This window comes from Manis pentadactyla, chromosome 2, assembly GCF_030020395.1.
Source record: "Manis pentadactyla isolate mManPen7 chromosome 2, mManPen7.hap1, whole genome shotgun sequence".
NCBI classification, from domain to species: domain Eukaryota; kingdom Metazoa; phylum Chordata; class Mammalia; order Pholidota; family Manidae; genus Manis; species Manis pentadactyla.
Genome location: NC_080020.1, coordinates 168,459,285 through 168,480,487, shown reverse-complemented (window position 1 = coordinate 168,480,487; position 21,203 = coordinate 168,459,285). Strand labels below are relative to the sequence as shown.

The window sequence follows — 21,203 nt, the reverse complement described above, 5'->3', positions numbered from 1 at the left end:
CATCTGTTGATCATTGAAAATATTAGTTTTGGGTATTCTCAAATGTAATTATAATGTGTAGCATATGAGGCAAAAGAAGCCTTAAGGCTAAATTCTATAAATGATTTCATTTACTGGTCTTGCCAGCTCTTCGTGCCAAAGCCTTGCTGGCTTATTTCAGTAGCGCACACTTGGTGGGAGTGTATGTGATGTGTGTGTGTGCATGCTTTTGCATTTATACCTGAAAAGATTCTTTAACTTGGAATTGTGTGAAGAAAACAAATGGGTCTATTAAAAAAATCACTGAACCAACACTCTGTCATGAGAATCATGAGAATTAAATATAGTTAACTATCTGTTGTTTATGTAGGGCGTCCTGTAAGGGATGCATGATGGTGAATCCATACGGGCCTCTTTTTCCACCTTAGAAACCCCCTTGGATGAGTGTGACTGGGTGGTAACCTCTTTGCGGGCTTGGGCTCAGTCAGCCTGAGCTGCCATTGTTCCCTGTCTGGTGTGCCAGGATGGCTGCTGATTCCTTCATAGCTCTGAGTACTCTCTGAAGATGGTTTACAGTTTTGCTTGTTAAGCGCAGGTATTGCTCAGTAAGGCTTCAGCTCCCTGTCTCTGATCTAAGTTCCGTACATCTCCAGGTTCTTTGACATCTGCATTTTCTTCTCCAGATTTCCTTTAAAATTATTGGTGAGCAGAAGTCCTTGCCGTGCAGAGTAGGAATTGAAAATGAGCTTCTCTTCATTGTTCAAAACCTTCCCAGTACTAACCACAATCAGGCACCTCCCAGCAGTGCTCCTGGGCGACTGCTGCTCAGTTGGTCCATCTCCATAATATGTAAATGATATAAGAATTAAAAAGAAACAAAAAAAACCCCACGTATATTTGCTTAAAAAATCATGTTAATTAATCCTTATTATGCTGTCATACGGAGTGGAAGCTTTGCCTGTTAAGACATCATCATGACCAGAATATGCTCCCCCTATAGGCAGATCTACATAGGAGGTTAAATTAGATTTACAGTCTGAGTTTATTAATTTGTGTTGAGGACTATGTTTTCCAGGGAACTGGGCTATATCTACATTCCTTGGCAAGTGCATACAACGCAGTTTTCAAGGCATTTATTACTATTTTTTCCATTTTTACTTAAAGTAAATAAACACTAAGAAGCATAGGATGGGGCCCCTTTTGCTTGGAAGCAGCCTTCCAGAGGCAGAGGAACTCTGAGACTGGCAAGAGAATCGGAAACGGGTCCGGTTGCTAATCCACCAGTGTCCAAAAAGTCTGGGAATACAGAGAAAAGAATGTATTTGTTCTACTTCTTTTCAGTATAACAATTGGATTCTGCTTTAAATTTTTATGTACTCTATAAGAAATGGTGCTTGGAGATTAAAGAAAAAAGTATTGAGCATGTTATTTGACAGTTTAACTGGCATATTAAAAAAAAAGAAGGCCTATGTTCCTTTAATTCTGGATACCCTTCATTATTTTGACTAAGGTAGTGGATATCATTTCCAGTAAAAGGAGAGAAAAAGTTAAAATTCACTGGCTTCTTGTCATCCACATTCTTTCATTTCTGTCTCTACACTTCCCTCCAATTTCATGAAACTGATGTGATAAGATAGGGTCTCCTCCCTTTGGAAATACTGGAAAAAAACTGAATCAGCCCATGGGAAAGGTGATCTAGACCCCTCAAACCCAGTTTTCACTCTGGCTTGATGTCAGGAAGCCCTGCAGCCTCGCTGTTGACCCTGACCTGCTCAGTATAGTGCCGGGGAATTAAGTAATGCTGAAGACTGCTTTTGGCTGGGAAATTCTTATCCTTCACCAGTATAGCAGGCAGTTAGAGGAGAGGGGATTGGCATTGTGTAGCTGATCTCTGCCATCTGTCTGCCATATATATATATATGAGAGAGAGAGAGAAAGAGGAGAGAGAGAAAGAGGAGAGAGAGAGAGAGATAGTATTTATAGAGATAAATACATATAGATAGATATATAAACACACACAGATTCTTTTTGTCCACTCTTGCTTATTATAGTTGACTAAGCATCTCCTACGTACTCATGATTCCCAGCTCCCTAAAATGCAGCTTCTTCTTTTTTGAATTTCCAAGTGACTACTCCTCAGTGGTCCTGGCTCTACAGATGATTATTGTTAGGGACTCAAAAAAATCAGATTGCAAGTAACTGGAGGTCGGGAATTGTGACTTCATCTTGAATATATAGAACCTGACAAGTATCTGCTACATAGCAGGTGCTGAATAAATGCTTACTGAATGAATAAGAAGATGAATTAAATGGAATATAACTCTAAACTTTGCACAAAAACACACATTTATAGATAAGATCTTACAACCAACCCTACAAATATAATGAGTGTAGTAGACAGTACCTCTAACTCCCAAAATTGCCTCACCCTTAAGGCTGCATGTTACCCTGTTGGGACATTTTTCTCTGTCAAGGTTGATGTTTGTTATAAGGTTATTTCACTTATTAAAAAAAAAAATATATATATATATATATATATATATATATATATATATATATACTTTTGATTTGGAAGGAGAGAAGGCTGTTTGAGATATGCCATGTCCCTAGTGACAAACTATTGATCAAGAAGTGAGGAAAACTTTGATTAGCACATTTTGGCAGTTTGTCTTTTTAAAATCTGGGGCTTTGAGTTACCTTAAATCAATTTTGTTCATTACCTACTGTCAGATCCTTCTATTGGACAAATACATTTTGTTAACTGTGCTTTATTACAATTGATATACTGATGTTGATTAAGATGTATTTCTTCTTGGAGTTATCTGAATATAGGAACCAGAATAATGGTGACACGGGTGCCTTCTGCCTGTTCAGGAAAGAAGACTCATGGCACTAATCACATTTAAGAAATTGCCATTTCTCTGCAATGACTGGAAAATCAATGGCAGTTCAGAAATTAAAGCAACAACTGTACCATTTAAATCCTGGAATCTGACCTTTTTTTTTTAACCCTCAAACTAGTGAAGAAAATCAGTTTTCTTCATGGTATATTTCAAAATATAACTTCATTGAGCCATAATTTTATAGCACCATTTACCATGTTGATGATGCAAATTACTTGGAACCTTGTCTGTTTTGTTTCTATTTTTGAAATACGCGATAGAGTTCGCTATCGTAATCAACTTCTCTCATTATGAGAATTGTTCCTATGTTTCATTTAGCCAGAGACTACTTTAGAAAAAGTTAAGTTGACTTGTTATTTTACAGTATAGCAATTTCAAGTGTAGTGTATTTATCTGCAGTCTGTAAGAAGCAAATTATATAATGTGCCTTTTTTGATACTTCTCATTTTCTTTTCTTTGCATTTATATTTTAGCTGGTATGGAATCAGTGATGCAAGTATTATTCAGTTGTACTAATGACACTTTTGAAATACCATGCAAACTTACAGATATATTTGCATGTAATCATAGCCTCAAGACTTCCAAGCTGGTATAAGACTTACAAGCTTAAATATATGAACTAACTTGATGACAGTCAATTGTGAATTTCTGAACCCTAATAAAAAAGGGGTCTGTCTAAAGAAATGTACTATGTTGGTGAATTGCAGGAAATGCAAACCCAGGGTCAAGGGATAGCTTCTGGTGTGGACTCTGCCCCTGGTTGGCTGTATGACCTGGAGCAAGCCAGATGTTTCCTGATAGGTACCTTCTCCCAAAAGAAACTGAAGAGTTGGGCTCCACCAGTGAACTCATATTCAATGCCTTTCACATATATATAGAAATTCAGATCCTGAAATAGATCAGAATGACTAGTTATCAATTGTTTTTACAACATGTCGGAAACCATTCTGATCCCTCCAAAGCTGATTGGCAACCCCTTTCATGCTTACACTATGAATTTGCTTGAAAGGTCATTTAAAAACAAACAAATCATCCTGATTTGAATGACTAGTTAGTAGGTATTTAATCTTTAGAAACCTTCGGGAAATTGTTTGTTCGTTTCTTTTTGTTAGTTGTCATTTCCATAATTCATATACAACATTAGTTCTGGGACAGTGGCTGATCAATGTTTGTTTTGACATTTCCCTTTTCTTTAGAGGCACTTTAAAAAAATCTCTCCAGATCTATCCTGCTGAGGAGAGGATTAGATTTTTATGTGTGGTTAAGAAGAGTGTATCAAAGACCAAACAGTTGAAGAAAAAATGTTAATAATTAGAGCTGTCTCAAATTGTCTCAAATTCCTAGGAATGCACACAGTTTTTGTCCTAGAGGGCACATCTGGATTTTGCATCTGCTAAGACTTAGGCTGCATGATATCTTCCAAGATATTCTTAAATTCTGGAATTTGGACATTAGATCTCTCTTCTCCATTGCCCCTATTCTGTATTTCCTTATCAATATCATAATTAGCTAGAGGAACCAGTGTCCTCTACATTTGAATTTTGTAATGATCATTCTATTTCTGCTGCCCCATCTAGATGCCAATGGTGGCATTATCTCTTCCCTCATCACATTAAAAAGGTTTTTGAACTCACATTTCTACTACGAAGTATTCTATCAGTCTATTGACATTTCAGTGGGTTTTTATTTGTGATCATGCTTGTAGATAAAGATACTGATCAATAAAACATTTATTGACTTTAGAATATGAGTAAGTTAGCAGTATGCATTTTAGGGAGAGACTTGTCTTACATAAACAGGCTTACTGAAATTTTGGACTTGTACACAAGATAATTTATTGTTTATTTGCTTTACAAACTAACTTACAATAGGCTTTCTTTAATTATGTACTTGATATAGTACACATTTCAGAAACACATTTATTGCACAATGAAATGTACATGTTCATCAATTCTTTTCCCTTTATTTTATAAAAAGCATTAAATGATATTGGGTTCAATATTGATACTCTATACTGCATTTTTCTCTTAAGCTTAGCACATCACTGTCTAATGTTTCAAAGTTTATGGTCTTCCACTGCATTCAAGCCCAAGACAATGTTCACCTTTTTAAGGAATGTGGGCTCTTGCTACATTTAAGAGCTTCTTGCATAAGTCTCATTTATGAAGTGTGCCATATTGCAACTCGATGATCTTTCTGGCCACAACAGTGCAAAATTGCCCTACACCCTCTCCTCCCAACCCAGGAAAAGGCTACAGCTGAAATAATTAAAATCCATATGCCTAATGATCTGTGCCTTCTGAAAGGTGGTGCATTACTGTCTCTAACGATGTTTAATAGCTCATAACATTCAATAGACTTCATCATCAGTTACTGACATTTGTAGTACTTTTGCACACTGAACATATCTTGATGGGGGAAATTGCAGTGAAACAGACTCCACCTCGAAGAACTCTGAGCCTGACCAAATGAGAGTGTACATTTATCTTTGGAGTTTCTCAAGCCACTGAGGCAGGGTTGTAACAAAGCCATGTGGTTATTTTGGGATTTGTTAGGTGGCGAATAAGTTTTAATATGCTGGTGTTACTGTGTGTGTCGTTGTTCTCTCAGCCACTGTAGGGCTTTAGCAAAAGGCCCTGACTGGGATGTCAGGGGACTGGATACTGGCCTCACCCGCTCCCTGACCTCCTGTAGGTCACTTGCCATTTGACATCGGTGTCTTTATATGTAAGAGGAGAATGAGGTACTGAACAATCCTGCAGAGGTTCCTCCCAGGTCAGAAGTTCTCCAACTCACAGTCATTTAAGAGGCCCTGGGCCCATCAGCATTTGTCACTGTCCATGGAATTTATTGTTTGCTCCAAGAACTCCTTGGGAAAATGAAAATGATTAAGAGCCTATGGAGTCTACTATCCATGGTAGAATGACAAAGGAAAAGGCAGCAATCTCATTTCATAGTATTACATGGTTTTGATGTTGCTTGCATGATGCTTGCCTTACGTATGTATATAGAAAATGCATACACATAATATATATATATGCACGCACATACATATATATGACTTTCTTCTAAGACATATTTAGACTAGAGATTACCTTGCTTTGGGGAATAGAAAGATTTGAACTGTGCCAACCACTGGTGTAGATGCTCAGTGCTAGAACTAAAAGGGTCTGCAGGAGGGAGCTTATTTTAATGCACATGTTGCTTTTTAAAATACATGATTTCATCATTTCTGAGCCTCAGTGAAAAAAATCTGATGGTTGACCTTATCACCTAATCTTAGGTTTGAGTCATAACCACCCTGGGATGAAGTGCATACATTGCTCCCTCAAGTTCTTGATTATTTCCAAAAAAAGTTTTAACACTTTCCCCCTCTGGATAACAAATGCCTATGTGGGCAAAACAAAGGAAAAGCAAAGGAGTTGCCACTTCCTAGCACCTGCCTTTCTCAAACCTTATAGTCTCCCTCTGCTTCCTGAATTCATGAGTCCAAACTTAAAAGAAAAAAAAGAACATATTCCTATTATTATGTCATTGAGAAATTCATAGTATTCAGGGTCTCTTTTGTCCTTTCTCCTTGCTTCAGCTTCAGTTTGATATGTTTCAGTACATAAAGTGCTAGGCTGGCCTTCCTCTGCTTCTCCCAATATTTATGGAGTGAATTCACCTTGTCAAATACATGTTAACTGCCAGAAATAAAGATACCAATGTGCTGCAATTATGATCTGTACTCTGACTACACTTACATTCTTGGGAAAGAGGTGAAGACTCAAATATTAGCCAGAAAAGAGGACAAATCATAGCTAAGATGATTGGAACGTTTTGTTCTTTTTCTCTCATATCTAGGGATTCTGTAATTAGATAATGGAGAATATGCAGGCACAGACAGTCAGCTTGATAGGAGATAATAGTGAGTGGTGGAGCCTGGGAATAATTGGATAAATGTCTCCCTCCCTTCTTCCTTTCTTTCCTTCCTTCCTCATAATACTCTGCTAAGTGAACAAAATAGTGTACTAGTCTCAGCTCATACTACAGGTACAGATGTAGATATATAAACAAATGTTTTTGCATCCTCTACTCAATTGCCATTTTTAAATTCTGTTATGTTTACTCCTGAACTGGCTCTGTGAGTGTTTCTCAATGAAGGTAACACAGTTTGGTGAACAGAACTAACCAAGCCTTTGTGAAGTAGTGGTTAAGTATTATATGCCATTAATCTTGCTTTTTTCTCTAAAAATATGTTGCATTTTCAGCAATGCTGTACAGGATCCGTTGCTCAGGATCCTTTGATTTGTACCTCAAGGAAAATACACGTGGAAAGCGTTCAAGCAAGTGTAGGTTATTGTGAAAAGAGAATAAATTATAGCTAAGATGATTGGAACTTACTGCTCTTTTTCTCTCATCTCTTGGAATTCTGTAATGGGGGAAAATATAGAGTATTAAGTATCAATAGATACAAGACAACTTATGTAATTAGATGAAGAGGACTATGCTGTTGTAGATATTACATATGGTAACTGCTGGTTAAACATATAGGCAGAGAACTTTCTGAAAGATAACTCATCAAATGTTCCCTGATTGCTGCTGGTAGGTACATAGAAATTTCTCTCCCTATCCAGTGTTATTCTTGTTGTTTCATTGCATTTTCTCAGTGGCTTGAAGTTTTTTAAATTTTCATCCTTACTCTAGTTCTACCCTCCATTATTTGATTCTAGGGATAAGCACTGTACCTACCGTTGCTCAAAGAGTACAATGAAAATACGAGTTAAATCTTCATTAGCATCCAGGACCACCAACATTTCTGAGTTTTCCCTTACATTCACCCTGTGTTCTCTGAACCTAGTTTTTCACCATACCTTTTTCCTTGCTTCTCACAGTCTTCCAGTAATTCCTTTGTCTGGTATTTTAAAAATGCCTATCTAGTGTGCAGGCTTATGCTTCAAAAGTAGAGCCACATGATGTTCATGCCGTTTTGATTCATGATCTGCTTCCGAAATGCCATTTCTACTCCAGAGAATCTGTCCTCATCATGTTGTCCTCTCTTCTAGTTATTAGTGATTTCCTGCATCACTCCACATTTGAATTGATAGTAACTCAAGCTTATGTTCAACTGTCTGTCCACCCCAATGCCTCCAAGGTAGCATAAGAACCAGAACAAGCACCAGTTTGAAAGTCAAACACCAGAGCCATTTGTTAGGGGGCAGGGTATATTCTGCCTTGAAACAGTAGGTATTTTTATTAGTCAGATGTTTTCTTGCTTCTGAATTATTGTGTATATATGGAGTAGAATCAACCAAAAACTACACTTTCAAATCTTTAACCAGGAGTTCACCACCTCTTCTTATATTGGAGAGGGTTGTAGAGATAGTGGTAACAGTGGTATTAATGAGAGCAATGAGTTAGACCCATTAAGGGTAAAGCCTTGTGCTGGGTCCTTTGAATGCATCAGCTCTAACCTTTAATCCTAAGGCTGCCTGTGAGGTAGCTGTCACCCCTATTAACACCCCTATTTTGCCCTTTAGGGACTGAGACATAAAGGTTGAGTAATGACCATGCTCACGTATTTAGTACTAGTTGGGATGGGGCCAGTATGTGATTCTAAAGTCTTTGGGATTTTTTTTGTTTTTTCTAATTGAAATTAAGTTGATATGAAATATATTAGTTAAGCTGTACAACAGAATGATTCAATAATTATATACATTACAAAATGCTCACCACACTGAGTGAAGTTACTATCTGTTTAATTACTTGTAAGTTTGGAACTTAATTCTTTTTTAATATTAATGAGTTAATAGAGAGCCCAGATACAAACCCAGACATGTATGGCCAATTAATATATGATAAAGGAGTCATGGATATACAATGGGGAAATGACAGTTTCTTCAACTCCTGGTGTTGGCAAAACTGGACAGCTACATGCAAGAGAATGAAACTGGATAATTGTCTAACTCCATACACAAAAGTAAATTCAAAATGGATCAAGAATCTGAATGTAAGTCATAAACCATAAAAGTCTTAGAGGAAAACATAAGTAAAAATCTCTTGAATGGAAACATGAGCAACATTTTTCTGAATGCATCTCCTTGGGCAAGGGAAACAAAAGCAGAAATGAACAAATGGGACTACATCAAACTAAAAAGCTTCTGTACAGTAAAGGACACCATCAGCAGAACAAAAAGGCATCCTACAGTATGGGAGAATGTATTCATAAATGACATATCCAATAAGGGGTTAACATCCAAAATATATAAAGAACTCTGATGCCTCAACACCCAAAAAGCAAATAACCCAATTAAAAAATGGGCAGATGATCTGAACAGACAATTCTCCAAAGAACAATTTCATATGGCCAACAGGCACATGAAAAGATGCTCCACATCACTAATTATCAGGGAAATGCAAATTAAAACCATAATGAGATACCACCTCACACAAGTTAGGATGGCCAACACCCAAAAGACAAGGAACAACAAATGCTGGTGAGGATGCAGAGAAAGGGGAACCCTCCTACACTGTTGGTGGGGATGTAAATTAGTTCATCCATTGTGGAAAGCATTATGGAGGTTCCTCAAAAAACTGAAAATAGAAATACCAGTTGACCCAGGAATTCTACTCCTAGAAATTTACCTGAAGAAAACAAGAACCCAGATTTGAAAAGACATGCACCCCTATCTTTATTGCAACACTATTTACAAAAGCCAAGATATGGAAGCAAGTTTCAAATGATATCACTCATTTGTGGAGTATAACAACAGAGCAAAACTGAAGGAACAAAATAGCAGGCTCAGACTCTAAAAAGGGACTAGCGGTTACCAAAGGGGAGGGGTGGGGGAAGGTGGGTGGAAAGGAAGGAAGAAGGGGATTAAGGGGCATTATAATTAGCACACACAATATAGGTAGGTCATGGGGAAGGCAGTATAGCATGGAGAAGACAAATATGACCGCATCTTACTATGTTGATGGACAGTGACTGCAGTGCAGTGGGGAAAACTTGATAATATGGGTGAATGTTGAGACCATAATGTTGCTCGTGTGAAACCTTCATAAGATGTATATCAATGATACCTTAGTTAAAAAAAAATACTGCCAAACTACATAGATACTAACTTTATGTTACTGGCCTTTGGATAGATATATGGAACAATGGAATAGAATTGAAAGCTGTATTACTTAGGATTCTCTGAGTGGTGGTTTGGTAACCTGGAGAATCCTGACTAACAATAAAAACTAAAAATAATGATGAGTTAATATATGTAAAGCTTTTAGAACAGTATTTACATGCTAAATATTTATATAAAAGCACTCTATACATACTAATTATTATTTCCCCTCAGTCACTTATTTGGAGATGTTAATTTTCTTTTTGGCAGCAGGTGGATAGAAATATGAGGACTTCAAAGGCTTTACCACAGAAACGCTGCTGCGAGCTTCAGTCTGTTATCAAGTAAATGAGATTGAATATAAGAGTGTATATATAAAAGAAATAGGCAGGATTGCTATCTGCTCCCTTCCCTCTCCTACACATGCATGCTATTTCTTAACTAAATATTTTAGTCTTCTAGAAAAAGCAGCTCCCTAAGGAAATAGCTAATTTTATCCTGATAAACTCACTCAACATTTTGCAATATAGATTTCCGTTTTAATTCAGTAATCCCAAACTACAGGGATATAAAACACATTGAAGTCGTAGTTAACTTCGGATTGTCTTTCCTTTAAAATCTTTTAACAACATGAAATCATTTGTATCTGCATAAAATGAGTTTTCAGTTTTAATTTAAATCGAGTTAAATCATCTTCTGTATCTTAAAATGATCTCAGAATTTAGCATGAGATTTTCATTTGCATAGTCCCGTTTACCTGTGTGAATCTCTCTCCCCTCAATCTCCTTCCCTCCCCCCCGCCCCGCCCTTTCTTTCTCATGGACATCTGAGCAGCTCTCCGTCGTGCCCACACGGGCTCCAGGCTGATTAGCCCCACCCAAGACTCTGCACTGCTGTGGGCCACCCACTGATTTTTGAAGCAGTGTTGGTCAGCATCTGGATGAAGTGCCATTATACCGAACGACTATGTGAAAACCCAAACTTGAATTTTTGTTTGATTAGGCATTGTTCTGCCACAGGCTTAGTCGGGGTGGAGGACTGGGTTAGACTGGACCCTCCTCTCAGGGCCCTTGGTTATGAGAGTGGCCCAACCTGGGTGGTCGGCTCTTACCAAAGCTATGGGTCGTCGCAGTTTACCTGCAGAATTTGGGATCAACCGTGTAGGTCCCTATGTTCATAGGCAGAATAGAATCTCCTTTCCTTGAGTAAGTGGATCCATTTCAACAGCAGCTGACTCACCCATGAATACCACTGACAAATTTGTCCGTCTTTACCTGTGGTGACCCTCCCAATGTTTCAGTAGATTAGCCTTGGTGTATGTTTTTTCTAGCTGCACCATACAGGGTGAAAATGAGGTAGACGCCTCCACAGCACACAGATATCTGCTAATGAGCCTTTTTTAGTGGGGGGAGGTGGAGGGAAGGGAAGAGATTGATGTCTTGAACTGGTGGGGTGCTTGGACTGAATATGTACCTCCTAATTGCCATCCTCTACCTTAAAGTTTATTTAGTCCTCTAGGGTCATACATCTTGAAAATTCACCATTGTGTCAGTTTGGTAATGGATTTTTAAACTTCTTATATGCTGCTGTTATGTAAGCTATTTGATTGTGCCTAAGCATGAAGACTAGGCTGGTCAGCAGGACAATGCACTTATTGTGTATGGTGACCTCTTAAAGATCTTCAGGCAATGCATTTCCTTACACACCTACATTTCCCAAGTATAAAAAGTGTTGCTATGAGGTTTTAAATAACTATAACTAACTGAGAAAATACATTGTATTCTGACCTGCCTATAAAATGGTAAGAGGTTTTTGTTTATTTATTCCCTCTTTACCTTAGGATAAATTACAGGATGAACAGACATTCGGTGATATAATTGACTTCATTTAAAAGAGCTATGTTTTGATTAATAGATGAGAAATAATCATTTCTATAAATAAGATATTGAATGAATTGTTTTACCCTAATTTAATCAGTCATATTAAGTCCACTCTTAAAGTGTATTGAAGCTTTTGTGCCCCTGTATACACTCTGTTGTGGGAAGCCTCACTGTGCTTTCTCCCAGCCCTCTAGCCGTGGTGGCTATCCGCCCTGTTGCTGTGGGAGTAGTCTCATCCTGATGAGTGGTCTCCCTGTGCTTCCCACTCCCGGGGTCCCTCTTGTGCAAGTGTGTGCCTGAGGCTTGTGTTATGTCAGTGCTCACCATCAACTGCACCTTCCCTCTGGTCTCCACATCTGATCAGCCCCCAGATCTGTAGTTTCTCTGATACAGATCTCATTAGTATTTTTTTCCTCTCTGTATCGCATTCCCATTTCCCTGGTCTCATACTCTAATGCATTTGCCCTATTATTGGGTTTCTCTGCCTTAGACTTGTCTCCTCCAGTTTTCTGCAATGTGGCCAAAATAAAAATTGATTAATGTACTTCCCTTCCAGCTGAGGACACAGTCCAGATCTCTTCATGGGGTTCTAAGCATGGTCCCCTGTCTCCCCCATACCCTTCCCCACGGTGCCTTTCACATGACTGCAGCCTCCTTGCCCTGCATCCTGGTCCAGGTTTCGGGGCCTCACAAAGTATTTGTGTGGACTAAGGCACCCTTCCTGCCTCTGTCTTCCTGGTGAACACCTCTTAGTTCTTCAAAACGTGTCGAAGTTGACAGTCTTTCCCCAGCCTCACACTGAATGAGCAAGGTCTCCCTCCTCTCCTTTGCCTGTATTCTTAATCATGTGCCTATTATGGCATGTAAGCGCTCTATGAGTATGTATTCACAGTATCTTTCCTTCTTAGATGTTGAACTTCTTGAGACCAGGGTGTTGTCAGTCATCTTCATAATTCCAGAGCTTAGTCTTATTAGCTGACACAAATGTGCTTAAATATTTGTTGAATTGGTTCAATTTTCTTATAAATGTTTGTTCTCTAGATTAGAGAATAACCTGCAGAGTATTGAAAGACTAGGTTTGGGTATCTCTGCAGTCTTTTACTGCCTGATTAGCTCACTTAAGAACACAGTACTCAAGAAGCCAAGTGTTAAGTTTCACTCCTCTGTGGAGCAGTTGACTTTGTACCTCAACTGCCGGTGACCTCAGCTAGCTGCTTAGTAAGTACCACTAGTTCCAAGGGAAATGAAGAGAGAATGATTAAGGTTGAAGCAAATTCATCCCAACTATTAGACACATTGGATTATATGCCTTATTGATGCTAAAAGCATAGGTTCACACTTCAGTGTGACATGGACACCATGCTTGTCCACTGCCCTGGTCTACATGCCCTGATGTGTCTGCTGTGAAATGTCCTGCGGCACAGCAGAGGCAGAGGGGCCGCCTGGCTCTGGGAGGTTTGCAGTGAGCACCATCGTTGTCCACCCACAGATCTTCTTGATTGGCAGCCTTTGGGCTGGCCATCCACCCACATGACTGTCCGTCTTTGTCTTCCAGGTGAGACCATGCGTGTCGCCTCTTCCGAGTTTGCTGATGACCCGTGCTCGTCGGTGAAGCGTGGCACCATGGTGCGGGCAGCGAGGGCATTGCTATCAGCTGTAACGCGCTTACTCATCCTGGCGGACATGGCAGATGTCATGAGACTTTTATCTCATCTGAAAATTGTACGTATGTTTGTGTGTAGAACTTACCAGAACTTACTTGTGTGGTGGACAATATCGGCCATGCACATTACCGCACTGTCCTGTACAAGGGGCACTTCACGTCTTACCAGGTCACTCACCCACCCCAGGGGTATACCCCCCAACTTCCTAATACTAAAATTATATTCAGTAATATATTTAAAAAGTTGTAGATGATGCATTTGAATTGTTTTCCTTCTCTTAAAATAGAGTTTGAATCCCCCACCCTTACTTCTCAAGAGTACAAAAACAGTGCCTTCTTTCAGCTGCAGGCAAGGAGCTGTCTTTCCCTGTCTTGAGTGCCCGTCTGTGTGGCGATTCAGGCGAGGCCAGCTCTCTCAGGTAGCTGGCCAAATAACCATCTGCACCCACCTTAAACTGGATCATGTGTTCAAGTGTATTTTGTTACCTGTGCCAACCTTGCCTCCTGTGGGATCATGGTCTGTGAACCTGCTTCAGTCTGGTCATCAAAACAAGCCCCTTCCGCACCTCCGGTAGCAAGAGTCAATCTCGTTGCAACAAACCTGACATCAGACATACCTGGAGTGGGTCCTGGGCATAGATGTGCTCCACCAACTCATAGGTCCTCATTACATAAGTCCTGGCATGGTTCCTTGGTTCCTTTTAACTCTTTAGTTTCCTGTCTCGGTCACACATTTCACTGGCCCAGAGGCCAAGGCAGCCGTCCAGCCCTTGATAGCTAGGTCTTCCTCCATTTTCCTTATTGCTCATTGGTGTCTCCTTGCAATCAGAATGGTTCAACTCTTTGAACTAAGGTGATGTAACTCACTTGCTTAGGACCATGGCTTCTGGCTAGAGAGTATTCCATGCCCGCAGTGGATCTTGTTACTGGAATATTGGCAGCAACCCTGGACTGAGCCATGTCCCTAGATGGTGGGGTGTGACCACGGGCTTTTCTTTTGGGAACCAACCTTTTGCTGGCAGTTTCCATAGCTCTGGCTCTTCCTGGCTTACACATTTCCGCCCAGGTCTTACTTTCTTTGTCAGTGCAGTGAACAATGAGGGGGCAGGTGAGCTAGGAACTGAATAATGAGAACGTGCTCTCACCTCACCATCCCAGGTTTGTTCAGTAGGGAGGTTGATTGAGAAATTTCCAAAACACAAGCATTCTCTCTCAGAAATATTGGTAAGGGTCTTACCTGAGCTGACCCCAGTCAAGGAGGTAAGATTTCCAAGTTATGTATAAACTTGGCAATATTGTGAAAGGCCTCACATTCCAATATCTCCAGCCTGAGTTCCATGGTCATGAGCCACAGGGTGAGATATAGTTCTTCATGGCTTCTGTACGGGTGCCTGAGGACAGGGTACACAAAGCAGAGCCTGCCTGGCAGTTCTTCTCAGGTTTTCTCAGAGAATAGCTCCTCAAAGGCAGGAAGGGCCCTTGCAGATTGGATGAGGTGAGCATGATGAGGAGAGACTGTACCTATGTCAAAGGCTCCTGAGGGGCAGTAGAACGTTATGATCAACCCTTGGCCACCACAATAAGATGAACTTGAATCCTGGTTTGATGTCTACTTGCCAGCCATGTCATAGCTCAGTATGGAACCTTCTTTTGTCTCAATCAGACACTTCATCTGTTACTATGGGGCTAAAGACAGAACAGCCCTCGGGGTTGTGGGAAGGCTTGAATGGGGAAATTCCTGTGAAACATTGATCACAGTCTGGTGCAAAAGTAAGTGTTGGGTAAATGGCCGTGTAGCCATTGTGTAGCCATTGTAAGGTCCCTGGAGCTTCTGGCAGAAGGCAATAGGGCTTATCATTCCTCCAGCCGTGCCTGTGTTACATGCATCTTTTAGGCGGCAATTACTTAGTTGTCAAGTGTGTTGGAGAAAAAATGTTGGTATCTTTCCCTTGCAGCCTGCTAAGTATCATTTTAAGAAAGATCTTCCCCGGATGGACAGGCTTCCTTTTTTCAGGGGAGAGCAGGACTGAGCCGGAAGAAGTTAACTCTGTGTCCCATGTGTCAGTGTTCCCTGCCACAGGAGGCCGTGTTCAGCCACTCCTGGAGTGGTGACCGGCTAGGTATTCACCCTGAACTGCCCACATCAGGGTGCCCATGAAATCTGGGCCTGCGGTGTGATGTAGGGCCAGGGGCTGCCTGTAAGCCCACCTGTCTACCCACTTGTTTTGACTAGTGCTCTTGGCTGATAATATCGCTTAGCCTCCCTTAATGTGGAGTGAATTGTATTCTCTTCCTAACAGTGGATTAAAGTAAGTTAAAAAAAATATATATATATATAGCACAAAATCATGGAAAGGTCAACCCAGCAATATTAAGTAGTCCTGTCAGGTTGTCAGTAGTAAAATTGACTGTAGACTAAACAACACATTTGGTCTCCTTAGAGCAGAGCCTCTGAGTGAACAGCTGTGGTAGAATGTCTCCATCTCGTGGAATGATGGAGGAACTACAGTTTCTGGAGCTACCGGGACTAGTCAGGTTGTGTGGCCCTTGCCACACTTTGGGTTCAGGTCTGTAAGGGTTTCATATCATGGGGCTAGTCCCCCCCTACCCCCCTGAGAAAAAAACAATGTGTCAACAATCTGTTACACATGAGCATGGTGCATCATTCTACTTTGTACAATTTTTGTTCTTTTCCACAGAAGCACATCTTCCTGTAAATGAGTGTTGTATCCAAGTATCTATTAGTGTTTAATTTAGGATGAAAAAATAATTTCCTTGGGTAAACACCCTGTGGTGAGTCCTGTGGTTTCCTGCCATGTTAACCACTGCACAGCTATTTTACCCTTAAGCATTACACATGGTACTTTACTTCTTATTTTTTAGGCCATATGCCAAAAATTGTATTGCTTTTCTTTCCACATATTGATTTTTTTGTCATTTCTGAGTAAGTTACAGGAACATAGAGAGCATTGTCTTCTTATCGGAAACTTGTATTTATGTTTTTCCATCAATAACTCACTGAGTAGATGAAGGATAGTCAATGTATTCTCTGAAAATATCCACCTCCATTCTCTGCCCTGCACCCCAATAGGTAATGGTTGGTAAATTGCATAATCGTGGGTAAAGAGCATTCATCCTCTAAAAATGAATAAAGTTTTGGGAGCTCTCTGCAGGTTGTGTGATCTTGAAGTATTTAGGTCTTTGTATTCTGCTGCCTTAAAATTGTATTTGGAAACTCAGGTTTCTATGACTGCTGAAGAGTCCATCATTTCATGTAACATATAGTTATTCTAGTTGTCCGTGTTAAGCTACTTGTTCTCTCATGCAAGTATTTGTATGTGCTTTAATGGTTGAACTCTTTTTGAAAATATGATATGACGGATTCACATGACTTCAAAAGGTTTTTGCTGTTGTAGTTGTTCCAAACCCAGGATGATTGTGATGGAATAGTGGGTAACATATATTTCCAAACGGAGTCATCATCAAAGTGGGAGTTTGTTGTTCCTGAGAAAGCTAATCATTTGCACATCAGACACCATTAAGAAGTACTGAATTATATTCACTTTTGTTATTGAAGTTGCTGGTGAGTGATTCCCTAACCAGATACCTGGTGTATCCTGCAATTAGTTGATATTGTCAGTATGTTAGTGTGATATGTGGCACTAAATACTTTTAAAGGAATCCTGCATTTCAATCAGTGATCAGGAACAGGGCTATTTTATTTTCCCTAGACTCTGAATTAATATAATCAAATTATATTGTCAATCCTTAGCATCGATGATGGCATTATACACATAAACTCATCTAGACATGTGTGTCAGAAAAAACAATCACCTTTCTTCAGTCTTCAGTCTAGGTTGTGCAGTAATGATGTCCTTTATTATCTCAGAATTTCTCTTCAGACAGTGAAACTTTAAGATAGAAAACAACAACCCCTTAGCTTCTCAGCAAAGTCACATTTTCTTAGTGGCAAGCAGGATCCAAGTCTAACACTGCTTCCTTCTTGTTTGGGGACATTGATGAGACAGGGTGACTTTAATATAACCTGTGCTTTTCATGACATTAGCATCACATAGTTGTGTGTGCTTTGTAACTTATTATTTTGTCAGTAGTCTTGGTTTTGTTCTCTTATTTTAAAGGTAGAAATCCCTGCCCAGGTTCTTAGCATAGCTTTTCTGTCAGAGCTATCATGGCATTAACTTCATGCTGGTGGGTTGTTTGGAATTTATTTATTACTATCCTTTCTGATACATACAAGATGCTATGAATGAATAAAGTTTTGGGAGCCAAGATATGTAATGTCAAAGGTGAATAAGATGCAGCTCCTGCTTTTAAAACGTTGTAGGCAAATGGCGAAGACATTAAGAAAGAGCACAGTGCATGCTGGGAAAATTTTCCTAAAAGGAAAACATAACAATTTGGATGTTTTTCTGTTTTAAATAACAGAAACCCTGCTTAATCTGGTCTTTTAAAAAGAGAATATATTGGCTCACTAGATATATTTGCTCAAACTAAAAGCTTAGAGGTACTTAGCTTCAGGCACAGCTTGATCAAGGCATACAGATGTGACAAGGACCAGATTTCTATCTTCTTTTCCTCAGAGATGGCTCTTTTTGTGGGCCCTTTTCTCATAGTCTCAAGATAGCTGGTAACCACTCTTAGTATTATATTATCCTAGACTAAAGAAAGCAAGAAAGAGGGAGTTCTCTTCCCTGATAACTCAAATAAAAGTTCCACAATTCTGTCAGTCTTGTCGGCCACTTTATCAGGAACATATCTCTAAGGTAATTATTTAGCGAGAATGGGATGTGCTGATTTCTTAATTTGGCCCGCACTCTTCATCTCCCTTCTCATCCACAAGCCTGGGATGGCATCATTTCAACCAAAAAGTGTTGTTCATTGAGGATAATATGAGGCAGGGTGATGCAGCTGGGAAAGGGAGGTCTCAGGATTGGGTCTCACTGAACTGAATGCAATGTGCCTTTCCCTGCACCAATTGCCTGGATTGGAGTAAAGAGGCTGGGATCACAAGCTCAAACCCAAAAGCTGGGGACTTAGAGTTGAGTGTGATTGGAAAAAAGGTTGACTTCAGCCAAAGAGTTGGGCGCTGTATCATTCTGTGCAAGAGTAAGAACAAAACTACACAGTTATTTGAGCAGGGAAAGTTTAGTGTAAAGAATTATTAACTCTAATTGCAGGTTAGAGTAAGAGGATTGGCTAGTAAAGAGTAAAGAGAACTCTAAGGAATATAGAAATGCAGATATAAGAAACAGCTGCTGCTCCTAGGACTGAGGACAGTCCATGGAAACCTCCACTCCTTCCTCTACCTGCCAACAGGGCAGAGGTCCAGACATCCTTTGGTCCCAGATGACTGGGAGGTCACTGTGCCACACAAACTAATGGAACTTGCTGAAAATCTTCCCTTTAGGGCATCAGGAGAAACTGCTCATGGAGAGCTGTCTTACCAGGGGTGTTCCACCACAGAATCACTGGTGGGTGGAGGCTGCTGAGGGATGCTGCTGGTCACCTGGTGTTGGAGAAGCTACCCCTGCTGCAGAGCCTGTTAAAGGAACATGCCAGAACCAAGACACAAAACCTCTCCTCCTTCGTTGCTGCAAGCACTCTCTCCTTAACATCAAGCCCAGTGGCAAAGGAATAAGGTTTAAAGGCCCCACCATGGTTTCACAGAGCAGGCGGCAGTGTGAATTTGGATTGATAATTGGTCCAGGGACAGAGAGGTTTATGGCACAAAAGCAAATAGGGAGCTCTTGCTGGAAGAAGGGAGATGGACTGTTGACAATAAAGGAGTGTTCACAATAGCTCGGGTTTCTGCATTGTTGAAACATAGAGGGTAAGGTGAGGAGAAGCAGGAACAAAGCTGGACATACCAGGAGATACAGGTGTGGAGTGTCTTGCCTAACATGATAATCAGTGTGGACTCTGCCAGTTCATTTAGACTGCATGCATGGATTATGGGGAGCCATTGAGCAGTTGGAAGCTTTAGAATCATATCTGTGATTTAGATTTGGTAGCAATGTGCAGAAGGAATTAGAAGAGGGGTGAACCCAAGCAAAGACAGATTTTAAAAGGTGATTGAAATTATCCGGTCATTAACAGAAAAGCTGAGCGAAGGCCATGGTGGTGTATATTGTGAAAAAGGGGCAGATTTTAGAGCTATTAAAGAGGTAGCACAACTAGAAGTTGGAGACTGATAAGATGGGGCAAGGCTCTTAATGAGTGTGCATAATCCAAACCCAGACTCCATCAGCTTTGTAAACCCTTCCTTTCTGGGAAACCGAGGCAGCATAGCCCAGGAGTTAAAAGCGTGGACACTGGGGCAAACCACCTGAGTTCAAGCCGAGGCTCCTGCCTCACTTGCCGTGAGATTCCAAGGCCAGTTGTGATTCCTCTGACCTCAGTCTGTCCTCTGTAAAACAGAAATAAACAACTATCAGCTTCAAAGAGCTGTTTTGGAGACTAAATCAGTTAGATACATGTAAACCATTCAGAACAATGTCTTATGGAACTAAGTACCCAGTGCCACTGGCTTGGATCATTTTTCTTGCACAAACTGAAAATAACTTGGGAAAAACAGGGCATATTAAGAAGAAATGATTCTAGTGTTAATCATTCTTGCATTCTGATGGAATAATTTTCTTCACTTGTTAGCAAGGAAACTGAAAATTTAATCAAGGAGGGCCACTTATCAAGGAAAGAAAGTTTAATCAGGAAGGCCAGCATAGGCCTTTAATCAGGAAGGAGGCAGAAAGATAAAGTAAAATAATGCTGACATACTAATGGTCAAACCAGAGTATATGGATGACTAAGGAACTAAAGTAGTAAGCCACAGACTCTCACATTAATTAATTAATTAGTTAATTCACTTGGCCAACTTGTATTTCCAAGATAATATTTTAATGTAGTTGTAAAACCAGATCCTAACAAGAGAGTTACGTATGACTTACTAAATAGTTTCATCATTGTCACTTAAAATTCAATCAGCTGGGTGCCCATAGTAGGACTCTGGACTGAGTCTGTCCAAACAGAAATGATGATCCTAACAGCAATGATTTATGCACTGGTATGGACAGTAAACCTCAAGGGGAGAACCAGATCACACTGCGTAGGTGGGGAGGGATCAGACCCCTCAGTGCAACAGTTTCTCCATCCTCATATGCCTGCCAAGCTTCTAGTACTTGCTTAGTAAATAGTTAATTAACAAATGGATTCTCAGACTACCCTTTTATATCAAAGTAAGGAAGTACAATTTCAAACAGAAAAATTGGCAACTGGGGACTGATACAGAGTCTGTCCAAAGCGATTGACACAGCCACCAACCAACACCGGCAGGCAGGCTTGCTAAAGAATGGGGGTTGGGGCTGTTTTAAACAAGCTATGTGAGAGCAGTAAGATTTTAAGAGTTCTAAGTGACACACCCTTAAAACACAATTTGTCACATTCTGAAAACAATATCTAAATCCACTAATTATGAAGGAAATTTTAATGTTTTTCTAGAATTTTCGGTCTTCAACTGTTCAGCCTTCAGGGTTACCATTACTGAGGACAAGAATATACCTGGTTGAGGGAATGGGTCTTGCTTAGGTGTCCATAGGCCCTGCTGGGCTTTGGGACGAGAGCAGGTGTCTGTAATGTTCAAGATCACGAGGGCATTCTTAAT

General features: G+C 40.1%; 1 protein-coding gene across 5 annotated transcripts in view; it reads left to right on the top strand.

The window, feature by feature from the left end:
* The window catches only part of CTNNA2 (catenin alpha 2), a 1,127,693-nt gene that overhangs the window by 334,722 nt on the left and 771,768 nt on the right, over window positions 1–21,203 (top strand). For all 5 annotated transcript variants that reach the window (XM_036931099.2, XM_036931097.2, XM_057497052.1 and 2 more), the window contains one exon: window positions 13,418–13,584. In XM_036931099.2, coding sequence (XP_036786994.2) covers window positions 13,418–13,584 — 167 coding nt within the window. The remainder of the gene's footprint in view (window positions 1–13,417; window positions 13,585–21,203) is intronic.